Consider the following 20466-nt stretch of genomic DNA (forward strand, 5'->3'; position numbering starts at 1 on the left):
AAGGTTTGCTGTCAGCGTTAGAAGATCGCAGCAATGGTGCGTCGCTGTATAATAAGGTTTGCTGTCAGCGTTAGAAGATCGCAGCAATAATGCGTCGCTGTATAATAAGGTTTGCTGTTGCGTTAGAAGATGGCAGCAATGGTGCGTCGCTGAGCAACTAATACAGCTGTTGCGAACTCTTAGAAGCTACATCCTTTCGTCCAACTTCCAAGAATTATTATGCATCAACCCAATGTAGAATTCAACAGTACGTTGACTTAAAAAGGGAAGCACCTGAATGTTTTTTAAATGTGACTTCTGCCACATTTGATTTTACTTTGCGAAGTCGGATAGGCTACTTCACCGCGATGGTTGGTTGAACCTGTCTAGAAGGTTCAGTTTTCCACGGATTGGAACAGCAAGAAAGGAGATCAATTCCCCTCTCATCCTTCCCCATTGTCACACGGCAGTGACGCTCTATGCGCAGTCGTATTCTTATAAGCGCCGCTGGCACAACGATACGTAATTACCATGCGCGAAAATTTTGTTTCAGCTTTCCTTTTTGAACTAAGCTTGCATATGTCGTGTGTTCTTTTTATGTGACGTGGTAAGCAAGGTGAATAGTGATGCTCCTGATGAGCGATATTTAATGTTGAATTGACTTTTAGAAATGCAAACTGCTAGCACAATCTACGTCCATAAGATGTGCACAAGTGGGTGGATGCGCTATATGGCGCAATTATGGACAAGCTTTGCCATATATTCTCAGCCCCGGAGGCTTAGCTGAACTATGCTAAACATGAATCACGGTTTAATTAATGTGGCATAAGTGCAACTTCGGTTCTCGCCCTAGTCTGGTATCTACACGGGGTGATAACAATTACGTAGGCTGTAATGTGCACGTGTGTGCTCACTTCAAAGCTTCACCCCGATCCATCTACGCTAATTTTCCCAGTGGTTAACAGCATTCTCACAATTTGTGTCATTACGTCCTACATGATTCCTGGTTGGAAAACAGGATAAATCGCCCCCAAGCCCATATTTCTCTTGTTCACCACTAAACTAACGTCTGTAAAATTCCGCTTCAGATTCCTTGCTATTTTTCTTCGCCAAGTCGAGGTGTGGCCAGCAAGCCAGTCAGCAAATACCGTGGCTAATTCTCCCGTCGGCCACAATGGCTGTGGGCGGAGCCGGGGCCGGCGCGCTCGCTGATTGGTCGGCGGCTGGTGAGGCTCCGCCCACTGATGACGCTCGGCGCGCCGGCGGCCGGCGGCGGCCAGTTGCCGTGCTGCGCGGAGCGAGAGAGGGGCGCGTGCTGTGTGACCGAACGACCGGCGCCGCACCGCCGCGGCCGACCCGCGGCCTCGTCACGTGACCCGGCCACGGCGGCCTGACTTACTCTGACCTGAGGCGGCACGCCATCGGCGCCATGTCGGCCTACACCCAGTTCGGTTACCCCTACGTGACGGCTGCTTCGCAGGTGAGCCGGCTCGACACGCGTGCGGCGGGCTTCACGCGGCACTCGTGCCTGGCTAAGAGGCTCATCGTGTTCGCCGCTTATGCTGACAATATCGGCTTATAATCCGTATTAGCATCCCCTCCCTGCAAATAGAGTGCTTCATTACTTTTCGAGGATTGCCGCATCACACAAACATTGAAACTTAGACGAATCGAGCCGACGGAAGTGCCGGCCCACCCGGTCAACCGGCTGAAAAAGCATCGGCCAGACCGGACCAGATCGGCCAGCTAGCACGGTTTCCTTCGCTCGTACCGCAGTGTGACCACAGGCGCTTCCGTGATTGGCTGCAAATCATTCGAGTTTCAAGCGTGTGTACTCGCTAGCGGATCGGGCTTCTCGGCTGAGCCGCCGTCATAGGATTAATGAAGTGGCTCCTCATGGTTGCAACGCCTCCGGGAAATACCGTGCGGCGTCAATCCCTGCAAAGGATTAGCGCGTTTCCCTTTCAATATTTCTAGACAAAATGGAGGAAGGCACTCAAAATTCATTTCTGGGTATGGCGTGACGCGCAAAATTGGGTTGCTGCAAATGAACAACATTTCAGTTTGGGATACAGCGTTCCGCTCTTCGAACACAATAGCTGTAACAAACAAAACACTGATAATGTGAGAACACCGCAAAATCCAGGTTCAAGCCACTGTCTGTGCGATTGTTAAATGCGTTCGCCGTTCTCAGACCCAGCAATTATTTGTACAGTAGTACAGTTAATTAACCAGCATCGACGAGCTAAGGCGTTGCTATTTGTCAACGGCGCCTCACGTTCCGGATCTGACTATCACAGCAGCACCGGCACCAGCACCAGCACGTGAGGCAGCGCCTCACGGCTCGGCGCGAATACCGTCTGAGAGAACTTCCGGTGCCAACCACTGATCCCCAGAACACAGTGGTTGGCAACAGGCAGCGGAGATGTCTCCTCTAGCTCTAGAGAAATTCCCAGGCTCCACTGATTCACAAACCATAGGTCGTACACATGAATACAAATTGGTGTTAGTCGCACTGGTGTTAGTCGCACACGCGAATGCAGACTGGCGCTAGTCGCACACGTGAATGCAAACTGGCGCTAGTCGCACACGTGAATGCAAACTGGCGCTAGTCGCACACGTGAATGCAAACTGGCGCTAGCGATGTGCACAAACCAGCCAACATGTGCGAGTTCCACAGGCAGCCAGGCAAGCATAGTTGCCAAGTGTAGAACCCAGATCCGTACATACCAGCCCAAATAGACTACTTACTGGGAAATGCGAATAACACTACACTCCAGTTTCAGCTCTGAACCCAAAGAACGTAGGGGTGCCGGTAGTGTACGGTTAGCGCGTCTGCGTTAACCACTGCGCGTCTGGGAAACCAGAGGTACGGGGTTCGGCTCCCCGCGATGCCCGCCCTTCCTGCCAGGATGAGAGGCAGGCGACGCCTTATAGCCTCAGCAGCTGAGTGCGTCGTAGAAACCCAATGACACACAAACCCAACGAACGGACTATGCAAAACATAAAAATATTGTCAGGTATGAAAACAAGCATTTATATTTTTCGTAATCACCTCAGCAAAGGGCAATGCAGGATGGCGAATGTCATGATCTGAGAATGGTATCAAAGCTCACCCAGATGAGGACAAACAACAGGACGGAGCACCACCCACACCCTCAGCCACCACTGGCAAAGCGAGTTGGGACTCTGAGCGCTATCCAATATGTACCTGCATTCATAAACAGAGTATGTCTCATGGGCATCACGGGCATCAGAATGTATCAACAAATTAGCTGATGGCATCGATGACCATGGATGAGTTGACCCTTATTGAGAGGTTATGATTTACGGTCACACACCAGGCCCATCGCAACGAGGGAAATTGTAGGGGAGGCGTGTGTTAGGAACCCGAAACTATCAGCATGCTGCAGATAACCGGTTCTACCCCCGGTTTTACCCACCAATGTGAAAGGAAAACGTGAGCTCTTGAACTGCCACAGGGAACAAAGATAATTGTGGAAACTGAAGCATCAAAACAAAGCTGCGAACGATCACTAAAGCGTGTATTATCTTCCCATCAATTACGATGGCAATTGTGGCGCATTAGGTAATATGGAAGGCATTCACATCACGAATTATCTTTTCGATCATGTTTTGAGAAAATATGTTACTTTGGGACTGTTATTCAAGAGTCCTTTGGAATAAGAACGCATCAATTGAAGTCGAGAAGATACAATTACTTTAACGATGCATTCAAATAACATGATACAAGTTGTCCGATGCCGTTGGTGTCACTGGGAGACTTTGACCTCATGGATGCAAAGCAAAGGCCAGCACAACCCTGCCAGCTGATGCCGGTGTCGCTACTTTATTTATAGACATTCTAAGCATCGCGTGAGTAGGTGATCTAGTGTAGAAATGGCGCAAATTGTTACATGCCTTGATCAAGCGATTACTTCGAGCTCGAATGCCCCTGGAAATTGTCAACTTCGCATCGTTTCCCACCACGTGGGTGAAAAGTTTGGTACCAGACTGAGATCGTGAGTCAGAGCTTTTGCCGGGCCCAATGTTGAACTGAGGCTAAGTTACGAAGCTGAACGTGCCTCAGGGCTGTGGCCATATCGCCAAAGACGTCGGTGATACAGATGTTGTAATGGACAAGCTGTAAATGTCAGACTGTGTTATGCTTTTGATCGTGTCCAGGCATCGTTTCTGGCTCCAAAGCGCTGGAAGAACGATCAATATTGATGATGAAACTTTTACTTGCTTTGGGATGCATGCCATGCTTTTCACATTTCAGCGAGACCTCACATGGCTGACAGGATATCAAGTATACATGAATATTAGCATCCACGTTTTTACAATCGTTGTTCAAACATGTGGCTGGCTATTTTACAAACTAGAACATGTGGCACATTGTTGTGCGATCACAAACCGCTGACACGACACGTTACAACTGTGTCCGACTCACAACCTGGCTCGTATAGGCGCTGCTTAAAAATATGAGCTGTGGCCGCGATCAGAAAAAATTATAATAAACTTTCCAAAGCATTGCAATACCTGCCCAGCCGCTGTCGTCACACGTTGACTTCACGCATCACGTTAAGGTGACCGGACATCGCAAAGATAGGAACGGCTGGTCCTGACAGTTCGCCTACGGTGCCCCACACCCCATCCGCTCGCGTGCTTCCCATCCAGCAAGGCAACGGACCATTCACGACCGCAGTCATAGGCGTAGGCGGCGGATATCGGGTCAAGCTCCGACAAAACGTCATGTTGTGCTCGAAAACATGGCACCGATCGGCTGCAGCATAGCCGCGCCTTATCACGCGCCTACTTCAGCTTACAACTTCGTTTTTCATTAGGAATTGCATTCATTATTTACCTCGTCCTTGCAATCAAAACGACACAGGAAACCCGCCCGGCAGCGTTTGCATCGCCCTGCAATCCGCCAGCCGTGACCGCTGCAGTGGCGTTCCGGGGAACCGCACCGTATCTGCTTGCGGAAGCCGGGCTGCACGTTGTCACAACATTCCGCGTCAGATGCGATGCGAGCGCTTTGGCCTCATCCTGGGTGGACGGGCGAGCTGCGCACCGTGTCCGCGGGGACAACACCGGGCTGGCCGGACAACGGGCGAACAACGGCGGGGGGGGGGGGGCGGAGATGCGGTGCGTAGGCACGCTTGGAACAGAGGCCCGGACCGGAGCGCAGCAGGAAGCCCGCCTCCCAGCGGACCACCGCCAGGCGGGCGGCGCGAGGGGCGGGCGGGAGCCGCTGGTCACCGCTCGACCACCGGACCACCGCCAGGCGGGCGGCGCGAGGGGCGGGCGGGAGCCGCTGGCCACCGCTCGACCAGCGGACCACCGTCAGGCGGGCGGCGCGAGGGACGGGCGGGAGCCGCTTTGACCAGCGCTCTCCCACCCGACGTGCGCCCCTCGCTGGACGACGTCCGGCGCTGGCCCGTCGCCAGCTCAAGCGTAGCTTAGGTGGAGACGTTGTTCACAGCTGTAAAGAGCTTTCCACCCTCCGAGCCACGCACGCCTATCGCCGCATCCTTGCCTGGCTTCCGTTTGCATCCTCATCGCCATCTAAAGCTGGGTGGTCAGTATGATGACGTTGAGCTCATGGCAATGCAAGTTCATTTTGGTAAGTGCTTAACGCACCTGCTTCGTAGAAGTACAATACGGCAACCCTCCATTTGCGCAGTGTCCCTTTATCAACGTAGTGCGAGCCAATAAATGTCTGTACTGCATGCCAAATCAGTCTTCGGGTACAGTGACGAAGTGGGTGGCAGTTGCCAGTTGTAATGCAATCTGCGCATTGCATAATGTTCATTTGCAGCTGCTCGTCCGTCGTGCATCGATTAATACCGTGTGCAGCACAGGTAATAGGCATTTGTGTATTCAGTGGCCAGGGCAGTAACTCTGTGGTGCATTCCTTCGACTCGGATGGCTTACTCGTTTAGCTGCATGGGGCGAAGCTATCCCAGTGGTGTACCGGTGTGACATTTGGCGGGCTTGTTCGGGCATTTTGCGCGCGTCTTTGCCTTTTACCCTGCGTGGTTCCCCCAACCTTCCACGGCGCACTCCGGCGTCTGGTGACGACCAGATGTCTTTGGCGTGACCTCGATCTGACCCGACCAGATGACCCGTCTTGCCCTCGTTTAGGATGCTCAGTGCGCCGTTAGTTTACACGACCAGCGTGACATCAGCCGGACTGAAACGCATCAACACAGTAGACCAGTTGTCCCAGTGCATCACTATGACCTCAGTTGACCCACACGAGCCCTACCAACCTACATGCTCTAAGCTTACTCGTGTGACCTCCTCAGCTGATCTTTGTCACTTTATCTGGCACCGCGGCCTTGCGTGACCTCAGCCTTAGTTGACCTATTTAACATCAGATGACCTTTGTGACCTCTAGGGACCCAGTGTTGAAACATTCGGCCGCTTGGGAAGCAGACGTGCCAACATTTTTCATGCCATCGCCCCCCCCCCCCCCCCCCCCAGCTTGGGGCTCACTGCCTGCTGCCCCTAACCTTCCTCAAGATCGGCCAATCAGCATCGAACAGGGCGGCGGTCAACCCAGCATCTAGGCGCCTCGGGCTTGGCAAATAGACCGGGCAGGTCAAAGGTCGGCGTTTGGGATCAAACGGCGATAGATTGGCCGCCAACGAACTGCACGTGCCTCGGCGACCAGAGAGCAAGGATCTTGGTAGCATACAGTTATGTTTACCTCCTGAACACCTTCTTAGATCCATTTTGGAAAGCTACAGTGACTTCTGGACAACATCTGCTGACCTGAGCACTGCGACCTCTGGTGACCTGATTCCTGGGACCTCAACTGCCACCTGTGGCCCCAGCTGATTTCTGAGATCTCCTCTGACCTGCGTGGCATCACGTTACTCGTGCTCACGTGAGCCATGTGCCCCAAGCTAGCCTGAACCATGTGCCCCAGGTTAACCTGAATCATGTGCCCCAGTTTAACCTGAATCCGGTGCCACAAGCTAGCCTGAAACCTGTGCCCTAAGTTAACCTGAGCCATGTGCCCCAAGCTTACCTGAGCCATGTACCCCAAGCTAACATGAACCATGTGCCCCAAGTTAACCTGAATCATGTGCCCCAACCTAACATGAATCATGTGCTCAAAGCTAACCTAAATCATGTGCCCCACGTTAACTTGAACCCTGCGTCCCAAGCTAACACGAGCCATGCGCCCCAAACTTATATGAACCATGTGCCCCAAGTTAACCCGAATCATGTGTCACAAGGTAACCTAAACCATGTGCCCCAAGCTTACATGAACCATGTTCCCCAACCTAACCTAAACCATGTGCCCCAAGTTAGCCTGAACCCTGTGCTCCAAGCTGCCCTGTGCTCACCCGTGAGCCATACTGACCGGAGCGTGTCCTCCTCCGCCAGCTGCTGATGCCGGGCCAGCCGAGCACGCCGAGCACGGCCGGCACGTCGTGCTGCGAGACGGGCCGGGTGGTGGGCACCGACCCCGTGACCGGCCAGGCCGTCTGCTCGTGCCAGTACGACCCGAGCCGGCTGGCCGCGCTCAACTCCTACCCGCGCCTCAGCACCGGCTCGACGCTGCACTACAGCACCAGCTACCCCAGCGGCGAGCAGAACCCCTACCCCAGCATCGGCGTCGACTCCTCCTACTTCAGCACCTTCGTGAGTGCCGCTCTGTCCGGTGTGCCTGTCTCAGCACCTCGGGAGTACCGCTCTGTCCGGTTTGCCTACTTCAGCACCTCGTTAGTACTGTGTCCAGCTCCGTCCAGCGTTGCTTCTCAGCACCTTAATGGGTACCGCTCTGTCCGGTTTGCCTACTTCAGCGTCTCGTTAGTGCTGTGTCTGGGGTCCATCCATAATTCCTGTATGCATTACCACCTTTGTGACATGTTGTCCGCTGAGTGATGTCTTTTCGGCGTCTTCTTGAGCAACTGCTCCATCAAGGGCTCCTCACCTTACGAGTTTGGGATTTCTCCCCTCCCTTTGATGTCCCAGAATGGACTTACCACAGTCTTCGCCTCTTCTACACCAGAAGTAGTGAAGTGAAGTGAAGTGAAACTGCCTGCCTTCAGTTCAGAAGTCTGAAGGCAGGGAATGCATGCCAAAAAGGAGGTTTGCTCTCCTGCGTTGTGATTATCGAAAAGTAGAACGGCCGTACACTGTTGACAAAGTAGCAACCCGCCATCACTGGCCAGGACCCCACCCATTACGTGAACTGAGATGCCACCCCACTAATGGGCCTGCTCACCCTGAAGGCGTCGCAGTTCGGTGCATGTTTTGCCAGAGACGTTTTTACAGATAAATTGTTTCGGCACCCACCGTCAGCAAAACCTTGGAAGACCAGCCCATTAGGCGTTTTCTCCAGAAAATGACTGATAAAGTATGGGCGTAATGCTCTCTCGACAAATGCTCTCTCGACACCATGTTGTTCCGTACTATTTGCCCCTTTCGATTTCAAATCTCTGCCTTGCTGCACTTCACCATTCTCCGGTGAAGCCTAGCCCATTCTGCAGTCCATTTGGCTTTGTACCACGTCTATCTATCCATTCCTATCAGTCTTCCGACCTCCTTATCTTCTCTCCCTTCGTATCCGCCTTCCTCTGTCCGTGTGCTCCGGGTCCGTCCCTCAGTCTTCATCCTTTTCTTCCTTTTCTTTCCTTGCCTTCCTCATTCACTCTGTATCCTCTCCACGCTCTCTCTCTTCGGCCTCCTCCTCGACCACTCCCCCTTCCGGGTGGGTCCCCCGCTTACCCCCCCCCCCCCAGAAGAGCCCCGCCAGCCCCCCTCCGGGAGTGCCCCCGGCTGTTCGGGCGGGACCAGTCGCGGCTACTGCCCGGACAGCGGCGGCGGCGGCGGCGGCGGCGGCGGCAGACGCCCGTCTGCCCGCCGCCGCTCGTCCGTCAGGGGTGCTGCCGCCGCCGCCGCCGCCGCCGCCGCCGCCGTCGCCGCCGCCGCCTGAGCGCGGGGCTGGCGCCTCCCGTCAGTCGCGGCGGCGGCGGCGGCGGCGGCGGCGGCGTGGGCGGGAGTCGCGGGGAGCAGGATTAAGTTCCTGTCAGTCAGAATGGTCCCGGGCCCGGTTCTGGGGGGGGGGGGGGACAGGGTGGAGTAGACCTTTAGCTGGACACGCCCAGCCGGGGTGGAACCCTGCAATGATGGGATCGCGCAACGGATAGGTCCGGGGGTGTTTATTATCAGATGCTTGTTGTTTATTGGTCCCTGGCTGCCAGCCGGTGGTATTCATCAATAAGCATTATTAGGCATTAACAGGCATTATAGTCATGGGTTCAAGAAACCGCACACTGAACAAATAAACGAGCTATTAAGATATACACCAAGAACAACTCATTGCAAGATTAGAGCATTCGACGTCAGTGTCAAAATTTACGACCATGTAGACGTGACACACGTTTCAACTTGATCTTGAAATGAGGAAATACTGAGGCCGAGGACATTCTTCCTGGGTGAAAGTGTAAATAAACATTCACTTCCGCTGGAACCCTGATAACTTCCAGTTCGAACTCGATTAATTAGACTTCGCAGCACGGTAGATCGGTCGAGGCGCAGGACTAGGTAGGAAGGCCATGACATGGTCGTTTCTATACTGATGCAGTCCCTGCTGTGTGTTCTGGTGTCCAGGGGTCCCGAGGGGCTCACTGGAAGGATCCGTCGGTACCGGATCTGATAATAATTGCCGGGCCGAATGGATGAGCTGTCAGTGCGCTTCCTTGGCGCCGCGCACAACAGGGCTTTTCCATTAGCGGTGGCACCCGTCGGACAGTGCACACCTCCTTACCGTCCCGAGGGGCGCGCCCCACCTGTCCGGAGACGTGGCCTGTCACGTCCGCGTGGTCCAGTTATGTCGCCGCGTGTCCGTCACGTGGCGAGTTCGTTTGATCGGGAACACTGGATGTGGTGGCGGCGCGCTCTGCCGATCCGGGACTGGGGAATCCTGGGATCGTGTCTCAGTGGTCCGAGAGCATTGGCTCCCCGCATCGTCTCCCACTGTGTGGGAGCTTGCCTGCCTTAGGGCAAACCCGCGTGAACGGGAATATGAACTATCCTGGAGCATGCTCCGTCCTTCCATATCGCGGATTATTCTGGAGTGTGTCCCATTTGTACGGCAGCATGGTCGCTCGGCAGCCCCGTGCCAGCTGTCTGGGAAAAATGAGCTGGGCTGCGATGAGCGAGGGCTGTCCTAGTGGGGAGAGTTGTATGCTTCGGTCATTGGTCACCCCACGTCACTCTCCCAGGACACGCATCTTCAAAGGCACACGACGCACGTCGTCTATCACCATTTTATGAAACAGCAGCGACTGTAGAGGCCGTATCAGCGCTCAAGTGTCATGGCACAGCCAGGGTTCAGACCCGGCACACAGCAGGGCATATCTGCTCTGTTGTGTGTCCTTCTACCCCCCCCCCCCCCCCGCCGCCGCATGTAAGCCTAAGGCGCTCACCGTTTGGCCACCACGTGCCCATCGGTCGCCCCTTGGGTAAGTCCTATTTCCGAAAAAATGCTTGTCCTGTGAAATGTGCCAGTTTTTAGCTGGCATCGCCAGTCCCCAAAATGCTTAAAAATCGAACCCAATTCTCGGCTGCCTTTGCCGTGCTAGACACGGCCAGTCCCTAGAAGGTCCAAGAATTCGACTTCTCAGCCCTCACTGATCCCCAACAAGTACGACGAAGACGGCCCGCGCACTGAGCGTCGTCGCCGATCCGGTCAACACGCCGCAGCCGCCCACACGGTGGCGTCACCGGGACGCGCGCACCGCCGTCGACCCCGACTCCACACCCCCAGCCGCCAGCGGCAGCCGGCGGCTGGCGAGTCCGCCGAAGCTGGCGGAAGCAAATCTCCCCGGCTCGTGGCCGGGTGCCCCCTCCCCTCCCCCTCCGCTGTCCGCCCCTCGCTCGGAGGCGGAATGAATTATGGCCCTTCCCCGGCCGTAACTTGAAACACAAACAATTCTCTCCAACAGAGCCGCTTTTATTGCAGATAAGTGATTCCGTTTAGCCAGCTGGGACACAGTGCATAAAACTCCCTGTCAATCTGTCCGACTAAAATAAGGGCCGTTTAACTGAAGCAGTGAGAGTGGTTAAAGACAACGAAGATTACTTATTAATATTTACGATCGGATTCCGGCTTGGGCCCCAAATGGCGCTGTAACGACAGCATTAAGTCACTGCGCCATTGTGACGGAGAACGGGGAGCTATCCATCTGCCTGCGCACCCCGCCGACTCCAGTCACAAAATGTCACGAGCCGACCGCCATTCCATGAATCATTTGTCAAAACGCGGCGTGCCTAACCACGCTCGACGGTGAAGAATCGCGCAACGTCGGCCATTTGTCTCTGTTGCGCCAGGACTGCCGCCGGCGCCGCGCTGCGTCAACACGGCCCCCTCCGAACGTGCCCACCGTGACCCGGCCCCGTCGACGTGACCTGTAGGGCAGACGGGCGCGAAAAGCCAGGTGAATGCTATTTACGGTTGAAGCCAGGCTGTAAATTACTTGCAGCGGGCCCTGTCCGCGGTGGCGCAGGGAGATGGTTTAACGGCCCACCGCCTTGGCTGCCGCGCCGCGACTTGACGCCTGCTGACGCTCCCCGACTCCCCGCTGATCGCAGGGGAAGATGATTCATAACACATGATATTGGATGCGCGTGTTACTTCGTTCTCCTTTTGACAAGAGTGGACTGCGTTGACGCATCTGACGCTTTCCCATGTACGAACCTGATAGGCAATGAATGGCCGTTTCTTCCGTGAGATAGCAGTGGGTATGTGCATCTGTCCACTCTGTTTAACGATGACAGCTGTCCATTGCACAAAACGCGCACCGCTAAAACCGATGCTTTTAAGCCCGGGCTTATCGTATATCGGAGGTTTCTTATGGAAATGTCCTGCATAATGGCTTGTGTCTATAAGCATTATTTAGCCGTTAGTGTTTCGAGTGAGGCGGAATAAAAAATTCGTGATAAATGAATGCTGTCTGAACAACGTGCTTTATGGTTGGAATGTGGCTATGCCCACCCTTAGCCAATAATTTGCGTTATGCCCTCCTACACTGAGCGTTATGTGCAGGCTGTACAAAATTTGTCTACTAAAACGATTGAATTTTATCCCAACGTGGGTTTATCGTTATAACTACCTCAGGCAAATGGAACGCGTTCACGAGTAGTCCGCGCCGATTCGGGTGTGGTCCTGTAGAACCTGATCATCCTGGTCGACTATCGCACATGCTTCAATTCAAGATCTAAGCTATTTGCTTGTCGGCCACTTCAGCGCCGATCCCAGTAGATAAAGTGCCATTGTTGGCGCCATTCACGTGTTGGCGACAGGTACGCCCCTAAATGTTATTGCTTCCAGCGGTCGACCGGTAGCAGTTATACTAATGATAAGGTAGCATACGTCAATCCTGGATAACATCTGCACGGATAAGATGGCGGTCGATATGACATTTAAGGGAGGTGTCGCAACTGAACAGCGCCCCCCGGTAGCCGTCTGGTGAGCAGGGGCTGTTGCTGGCACTGTCACGGTAGCGGGTGCTTGCAGTCACGTGGTCGACACTTGTGCAGGTGATCAGCTCACCTCACCAGGCTGGCGACTGACCTCGGTCGCCCACTGGACCACAGCCCAGCCCACTCACTCAGCCCACATCAGCCTATATCAGCCACAGTCTGGACCGCACTCGGGTGCCGATCTCTGCTTCAACTAAGGCTGCACTGGGACGACTGACAATGAGCGCATTACCTACTGGTGGGATGGCGTTCTCGGCCTCAACTTAGACTGCACTGGGGCGACTGACAATGAGCGCATTATCTACTGGTCGGGTGGCGTTCTCGGCTTCAACTAAGACTGCACTGGGGCGACTGACAATGAACGCATTATCTACTGGTCGGATGACGTTCTCGGCTTCAACGAAGACTGCACTAGGGCGACTGACAATGAACGCATTATCTACTGGTCGGATGACGTTCTCGGCTTCAACTAAGACTGCACTGGGGCGACTGACAAGCGCATTATCTACTGGTCGGATGCGGATCTCGACTTCAACTAAAACTGCACTAGGGCGGCTGACAATGAGCGCATTATCTACTGATCGGATGACGTTCTCGACTTTAACTAAAGCTGCACAAGGACGACTGACAATGAACGCATTACCTACTGGTCGGATGGCGTTCTCGACTTCAACTTAAGATGTCACCAAGACCTATGCCAATGGAAACGGCCGTTTTCGGACACATCGCAATGGTTCTAAGCCATGAATAAGAATGTTCCTATTTCGTGAATTAGGCAAGCGATGTAATGGCTGCACGATGGCCACGCGCAAATTCATAGCCCACATTGTTGTACTGGAGTATGGATGGCGGCACAGTAGTGATTGCAAAGGTCAATCAAAGGCTATCCCGCCAAAAACGCGACGGACTGAGCTGTGCCGCGCCTAGCCGCTGTGAGCCTACACAAACTATGACTATCTGGCGTCAGGACACGTTCAGCCTGCGGCCCCACTCCGATTAGATAAAGTTGTACTCCGCGGCCCGGTGTGATTCCCAGCACCAAAAACATGTTGACCTATTTTATGTATTTATTTTGACGCAATGTTTTACATTTCGCTGACACCGCCAATTCAGCTCATATGTGGCGAAGATTAAAAGTACAGTTGTCGATGACTGAATTCGAATTTGCTGAGTTACCTCACTGTGTGCCATTTGTAAGCAACGAGTATCTTCAGATGATCGAAACAAGCTGTTCTTGCAGTTTTTCGTAGTCCCAACTCTTTGGCCCCGGAAAAAAACATTAAATCTCGCTAAGCGAGGTTAGCGCTCGTTTTGACAGATGGTCAGTGTGACCCCCGTTTACTTTTTCCGAGGGTGTCACTCAGAAACGCACTAAAAGATTTTATTATGTGACATTTATTGCGCGTATTTTGACACAGGCGCCGTGCCTTCAGCGTTTCCTGTTTTTGAGCAGTGACTGTTTTTAGGAATGCCGCACGGGCGCGGGCGCCGGCCGGCAGCCGACAGGTCCGCCGACCGCGCGAGGCGGGCCGACACTGTCACACTAATACTGCCCCACATGTCAAGGCACATAAAAATGCATCGCAATGTGCACAGAATTCAGCGAGGAAAACGCATGTGGAAGTGGCATGTCGCTGCGTGGCTCTGAGGCGTAAGTATGAGCATAGCAATCTGAAAAGTGTGGTTTTCGAAAAAATGACGTTTTGTCTTTGCAATATAGGATCAGTTGTTGACTTAAAGACGTACGATGTATTACCAATCGAACGACCTCGTTGAGACCAGTCCACTGATCTTTTTTCCGTGAGGCTCTGTTGTTCTTAGTTTGGAAGCGGCACGGGAGGCCGGTCGCATCGACCCCTCCTCCTAACAGCTCACGTTATGGAAAGGGGCGAATCGGGGCGAGGGTTAAGGGAATTATGGTGAAGCGTGAAGAGGCGTTACTGCAGCGACGCGTGCCGCGTCTCTGCTCCCTCTCGCATTATGCCACATCCACCTGCCCCTGATGTGTGCTTATATGAGCTCCAGTTCTGACGTCCCCCCTTTCTCTGTCCCCCCCCCCTGATGTGCGCAACTCTGTCTCCAGTCTGATGCGTGCAACAACATGTGCTCAATCCCGTACATGGGCGACCGATCTGTGGCAACCACATCATGAGCCACAGGCCCGTTCCATCCCAGGAGTGCGCCACTTCTCCGCTAGGAGACGTGCGCCATTTGTGTTGCATAATAACTTCTCTGCCCTCCCCCTTCCCCTCCACCAACATGCCGTGTGTCACGTTTCCGCTCTGCCCGTGACGTGCGCCACGCCTGTCGTCCATCCGTGACATGCGTCATGTCTGTCGTCCACCCGTGACGTGCGCCACGTCTGTCGTCCACCCGTGACGTGCGCCACGTCTGTCGTCCATCCGTAACGTGTGCCACTATGGTCCACCCATGACGTGCGCCACGTCTGTGGTCCACCCGCGACGTGCGCCACGTCTGTCGTCCACCCGTGACGTGCGCCACGTCTGTCGTCCATCCGTAACGTGTGCCACTATGGTCCACCCATGACGTGCGCCACGTCTGTGGTCCACCCATGACGTGCGCCACGTCTGTCGTCCATCCGTGACATGTGCCACGTCTGTGGTCCACCCATGATGTGCGCCACGTCTGTCGTCCACCCATGACGTGTGCCACGTGTGTGGCCCATCCGTAACGTGTGCCACGTCTATGGTCCACCCATGACGTGCGCCACGCCTGTCGTCCACCCATGAAGTGTGGCACGTCTGTGGTCCACCCGTAACGAGCGCCACATCCGCTCTTTCTATTACGTGAGGCCACTGCTCTTCTCTGTGACATGCGCCACTTGTCGATTCCGCCCGCGCCATCGCTTCTGGTTTCATCCGTGACATCCGCGACTTATCCGGTCCATCTGTGACATGAGCCCCTTCTTCGCTTCTTTTTGTGACGTGCGCCACTTTCCTCCTAAAACGGTGACGTGCGCCACCTCTCAGCTCCACCCTTGACGTGCGCCACTTCTCTGCCCCATCCGTGACGCGTGCCGTCGCTCTGTCCCGCAGGGCACGCCGTACGGCCTGAAGGAGTCGAGCGGAGCAGACATGGGCGTCTATGGCGGCCTGGGGGCACGGCCGGCTACGGCTACAGCCCCTACGACCCCTCGCTGTACGGGTGAGCACGCCAGGACGGCACGTGCGCGGTACGGTGGTGCCGCTGGAACGCCCTCAATGAGCGTGCGCTATGCGGACGAGGGCCTCGGTTTAACGTGTTTTTCACCACGTACCTCGCAATTGCGACATAGCCAAGTGCACCGACAAATCGTCAACACGGCTCAACACGGAGTTCCGGCCACATAACAGACACAACGACTCAACCCCGGGGGCCATTTTAGGACAGTGTGGTGGTATGTTTGGGGCGGATTGGACCCCGTGCGGGGACAGCGTCTGTGAGGTGGACCACGATAATTACGAGCACTGACCTGCAGCGGCAGAAGCTGGCTGCCTTCCTGGGCGACACTAATTGCAATCACTTATTCACTAATGGTTTTACGGCAGCACAATTAGCACACTTTTGCGGAGTGCACGAAGCCTGTGAATTATTCACAGCGGCTCAGTTCGATACGGGTGCTTGAAGCGGTCGAGCGCCGCTCTTCCTCGAGCCGCCTGACCTGGCCGTGTGCCGACGCCCGCACGACTGCATGAGCGACGCTCTAAACCGGCCCCTGGCCATCTCGGCTAATTCCGCCGATTGCACATCAAGCGTTTATTGGCGTATATTAGACCACTGTGCACCACTGCAGCGCCTCCGCCCATTCCGTGCTCCCCGCTCTCGTGGCACGAGCACATGACGGCTTCTCCCGCTGTGCAGGCGTGTGGGGGAGGGTGCACGACCCACGGGAGTCCAGGGAGGGTGGTGCTGGCCGCCATAGCGGCGCGCCGCCACCGCGCGAGCGCAGTAAATCTAATTTAGTACGTCATCAAGCCAAGCCCAAGCCACGGCCATTGCAACAATGACAAATTTACATTGCAAATGAGGCCGTGGCACGAACCTGGCTGGGGCGCCAGGCAAATGCTGAAGCAACGGGGCTGACTGAGCGGGGAATCTGACCCGGCGCAAAGGGGAGAGGGGGGGGGGGGCGGGGGAGCTGGGGCTGGGGCTGGGGCCCAGCCACACGGTCTTTGTCAGCTTTGGGTGTTGTTTCTTGCTGGCTGTTTCAGTTAATGCTAGAGACAAATTGGCGGGCATTACCCACGTGTCCGAGAACAGCATGTGCTGCTACTGAGGCTGCAGCAAAACGACGTAAGTCAGGCACGGACCTGGCCACCGCTGTCGTCTGCGGCTGTAAGTCAGCAGGCACGGGCCTTGTGGCCCTGCTTTAGGTCCCACCCACCCCGTCCACCGTGGCTCGCAGTGCGCCGTTTCCAAAGCTAGTTAGTGATGCTGTAGTTTTTGCTTATTTTAGCTTATCTCGGCTTTGATCGGGCCCCGTTCAGGGACGTTGCATGTTTGTGAAAAGGCTGCATTTGACAAACAGGCAGTGTTTTCGTTCTCTACTTGTGGATCAGAATGGTGTCGCCCTGTGAATGTGACGTCCTTTAAGGTTCCAATTATTATCCTATTAATTCTGATAAGTGCATGAGGTAGACTGGTTATTCACTTCTTTTTTCCAGTTGCTTGCTTCTTTCTTGTTTGAGAACGGCTCTCAAACTATTCGATCATTTCCATCCGTCTCTTTCTTGCTGCTTTTAACATCAACTATCCAATAAACCCTTTTCGTCTCTGTCTTCACCTTATCTTTCCACTCTCTTATTGCTCTCTTTCTTATGTCTCCCACTTTCCCGATCTCCATCTGTTCTCTCTTTCTCCCTTTCTCTTCGTTGCTCCATTTCTCTGTTCCTCCTTCCATCCCTATCGTGCAGAGAGAGAGAGAGAGAGAGAGAGAGAGAGAGAGAGAGAGAGAGAGAGAGAGAGAGAGAGAGAGAGAGAGAGAGAGAGAGAGAGAGAGGGAATCGAGGGGGAGAGAGAGAGCCAGGAAGCCTCCATCATCCACTCTCCTTTCTCTCCTTCTCTCTCCCCTTTTCTCCTCCCCTCTCTCCCGCTCTCTCTTTCTCTCTCTCTCTCTTTGTCTCTATCCTATCTCCCTTCCTCTCTAACTTCCCCCCCACCCCTCTCCCCACACCTCTCGGAGAGGGTGAGAGTCCCCTCTCACCCTCTCCGACATCTGCCGAGAAACCCCTCTCACCCTCTCCGACATCTGCCGGGCCGCGCGGGCCCGTTGACGTTAATTAATTCCCGACGCGTCGGCCGCGACTGGCCGACGCCGAGGCGCTAATGAACCGGCGCCGGCGCCGACGCCGGCACCGGCGCGCGTGGGCATGCTCGGCAAGTGTTCGACGTCGAGCGACGACGCTCAGGTGAACTTACGACCCCGGGTGGCAGCCGCATCTGTGCCGCATTATCGGCGGCAGACGGGGCGTCGGCGCCGACCCCGCGCGAGCAATATCAGGGGTGGAGCCGACATCGAATCTGTGGGGTTCTGTTGCAAATTATACGCCAATGAACCGATAACCAGGCTTAGAGAGGAGGAAGCTCGTTTTTTACTACCTTTGGGAAGATGCTGTGGACAGCCGCCCAGCGTCAGTCAGTGACCATTGTCATACGGTTTAGTGATGGGAGAGACTGGACCTGTGTCGCGTGATACAGTGCATGTGACTGTGCGTTTACTGGTTGGATACTAGCTTGTTCTCTTGAGTTCGCCTTGAAGAGCTTACTGACGCTTCCATGAAGGTGTGGAGTCAGATACCTGCCGTCTGATAACGCGACATTCCTGCATTTATCCTTGAAAGGCCTATGACAACCGCCATGACTCCGGGCCGTTACGTGCCCATTTAACCAGTTAATTACTCGCCTCTGAGCGGCCGGCACGCGACACAACACCGCTAAGCCCTAGCCTGTCGTCCAGCGGGCGCCGTCTGTTCCACTCGCCCGGAGTCGACCCCGCCGCCGACCGGCCCGTCCGCCTGATTTGCTGCCATTCATCTTCACCTGCCCGTGAGGAGTCGGCCATGCCTTCGGCGGCGCCAGCATCGATTCACACGGGGCGGTGACGGCCGGCCGGCCCGCCGGAAGGGCCGCGGCGGGCGGCGTTTTTGTGGATGGCGGCGCCCGAGCGGCCGCCGTCGCCGCTTCGTAATCCACTCAGAGGCGCCGGCCGGCGGCGGCGGCGGCGCTCGCGCAGACCGGCGTAATCTGCGCCGGCGCCTCTCGGTTAATAAGTTGATTATGGACGGCCGCGGAGCTGCTGGGCGCTTCCGGCAGGTGCCGATGGGGCTGTCGCCACAAGGAAGCCGGGCGAACGCTGGAGCAGGGGCACGCCATACTGTTTCGAAATATGTCAATGTGAAAAATATCAAATGTTGTCTCCTTTTGCAAAATGAGCGCAGAACAAGTAGCAAGCGTCGTATCGTACGCGTATGAAGAATCCAATAAGCCCCAACTGAAGGCAAAAATTGTACTACTTTTTCATGAAATATTCGTTCGAACGAAGCTTCTTTCGTTCGGGCAGCTTTGCTACTCTAACCTATCTTACCTTCAATCGCTCGGGAGGTACGCTGTGTTCATGCTTTAAGCTGAGTGCGCACCACTCAACTATTATTTTCTAGCTGTCATTCGAAGCCAGGCCGCCCTGGAAGCGTGGCACGTCAAGAGAGCCATTTCCATTGACCACCGCTGGAAACAATGACAGCCAAACGACGGCGGACGGTGCGGGCCGAGCACGTCAAACATTCCGGTTATGCCGACCAATGCATCTAACGTTGCAATCACTGCGCTCTAAGCCACCAGCAGCGGAACTTTGAAGAAGGTATTACAGGGTCCATCCATCAACTCCAGCCGATCGTGCGGTGTTTACGGCATCGCCTTGAGCCCTGCAGCCGACCAGGGCAGGCCGATCGGGCACGCCCCCGACCAGAGCTTGTCTGTGTTGGCCGCCGCTGCAGCAGTGCGTGACGTAGGGTTTGGTTACCGAACGCCGCCGAGAAGCCCCGCCGGCCGCTGTGTATCCAATTTGTCGGCCGCGGCGTGGCAGACATTGCATTACGGCTTCTGCGCCACGCAACTCTCGGTCGCGGCGTCTGCCACAACAGCTGGAGGGTGTCGGACATGCGTTAGCTCGGAGGTGAAGATTTTGTGACGGACCCGCCCTAGCCTGAGCTGGGTAACGCTGGTTTACTTTAAGCAATGGAGACCTGTTAAGAAGGTTCGCAAATAACTGAAAGCCTGGTTAATTTACACACACACAATATATATATATATATATATATATATATATATATATATATATATATATATATATACAAGAGACCAGGCGTGCTCACCATAGCCCACCTCACTCTCCCCTTATGCCAAACTTTTCCACTGGTATTTCTCGAGGAGTTCCTGTCACCATCCATGTCCCAAATGGAAAGAGATGCGAGTATCTGGCTGGCCAATGCGTTGGAGTAAACCTGTCTCAGTCAAGAAAAGCTAAAATTGTGCCTTTTTGAGGAAAGTTTGCGTGGTCACTGCCCCGCATGTCATGCTGCATTTTTCGTCCGGCTCGCGCCATGCTCCCTCGTCCCCATCCCCCTCACATCTGCTTCCACACCGTCCAGGTCTCCATGCCTCACAAGCAACCTCCTCCCATCTTACCCCTCCGCCGCACCATGGACAACCACAGATACCCACTGATTTCCAAGCTCTGCGCTGTCCTGTTCCCCCCCCCCCGCCCCTTCCCCACTGCCCCTCCCTCCTGGTCGTCAGCTGTGAAGCCCTGCCCCGTTGCGCCCGACTGCCCCGCTCCGCTCGCTGCACGGTCAGCCCCAGGGCAAACAGCTATGGCGGCCGGGCCGGCCGGCGTTTTGTTCCGTCCGTCCGCAATGGCTGTTGAGCTATGTCGGCCAAATGGGACGTAATTGTGGTGCGGCACGCCAATGATCGCCGGAC

At 55.0% G+C, this 20466-nt stretch overlaps 1 protein-coding gene across 1 annotated transcript in view; it reads left to right on the forward strand.

The window, feature by feature from the left end:
- The first annotated feature begins 1373 nt into the window (after window positions 1–1373).
- Window positions 1374–20466, forward strand: part of LOC119105514 (homeobox protein caupolican-like) — a 30314-nt gene continuing 11221 nt past the window's right edge. Inside the window, exons 1-3 of the mRNA XM_037228978.1 lie at window positions 1374–1459; window positions 7384–7641; window positions 15546–15608. Of these exons, the coding sequence (XP_037084873.1) occupies window positions 1409–1459; window positions 7384–7641; window positions 15546–15608 (372 nt within the window). The 5' untranslated portion in view covers window positions 1374–1408. The remainder of the gene's footprint in view (window positions 1460–7383; window positions 7642–15545; window positions 15609–20466) is intronic.

The sequence above is a fragment of the Pollicipes pollicipes genome, unplaced genomic scaffold (genome assembly GCF_011947565.3).
Source record: "Pollicipes pollicipes isolate AB1234 unplaced genomic scaffold, Ppol_2.1 Scaffold_6138;HRSCAF=7277_pilon_pilon_pilon, whole genome shotgun sequence".
Taxonomy (NCBI): Eukaryota; Metazoa; Arthropoda; class Thecostraca; order Pollicipedomorpha; family Pollicipedidae; genus Pollicipes; species Pollicipes pollicipes.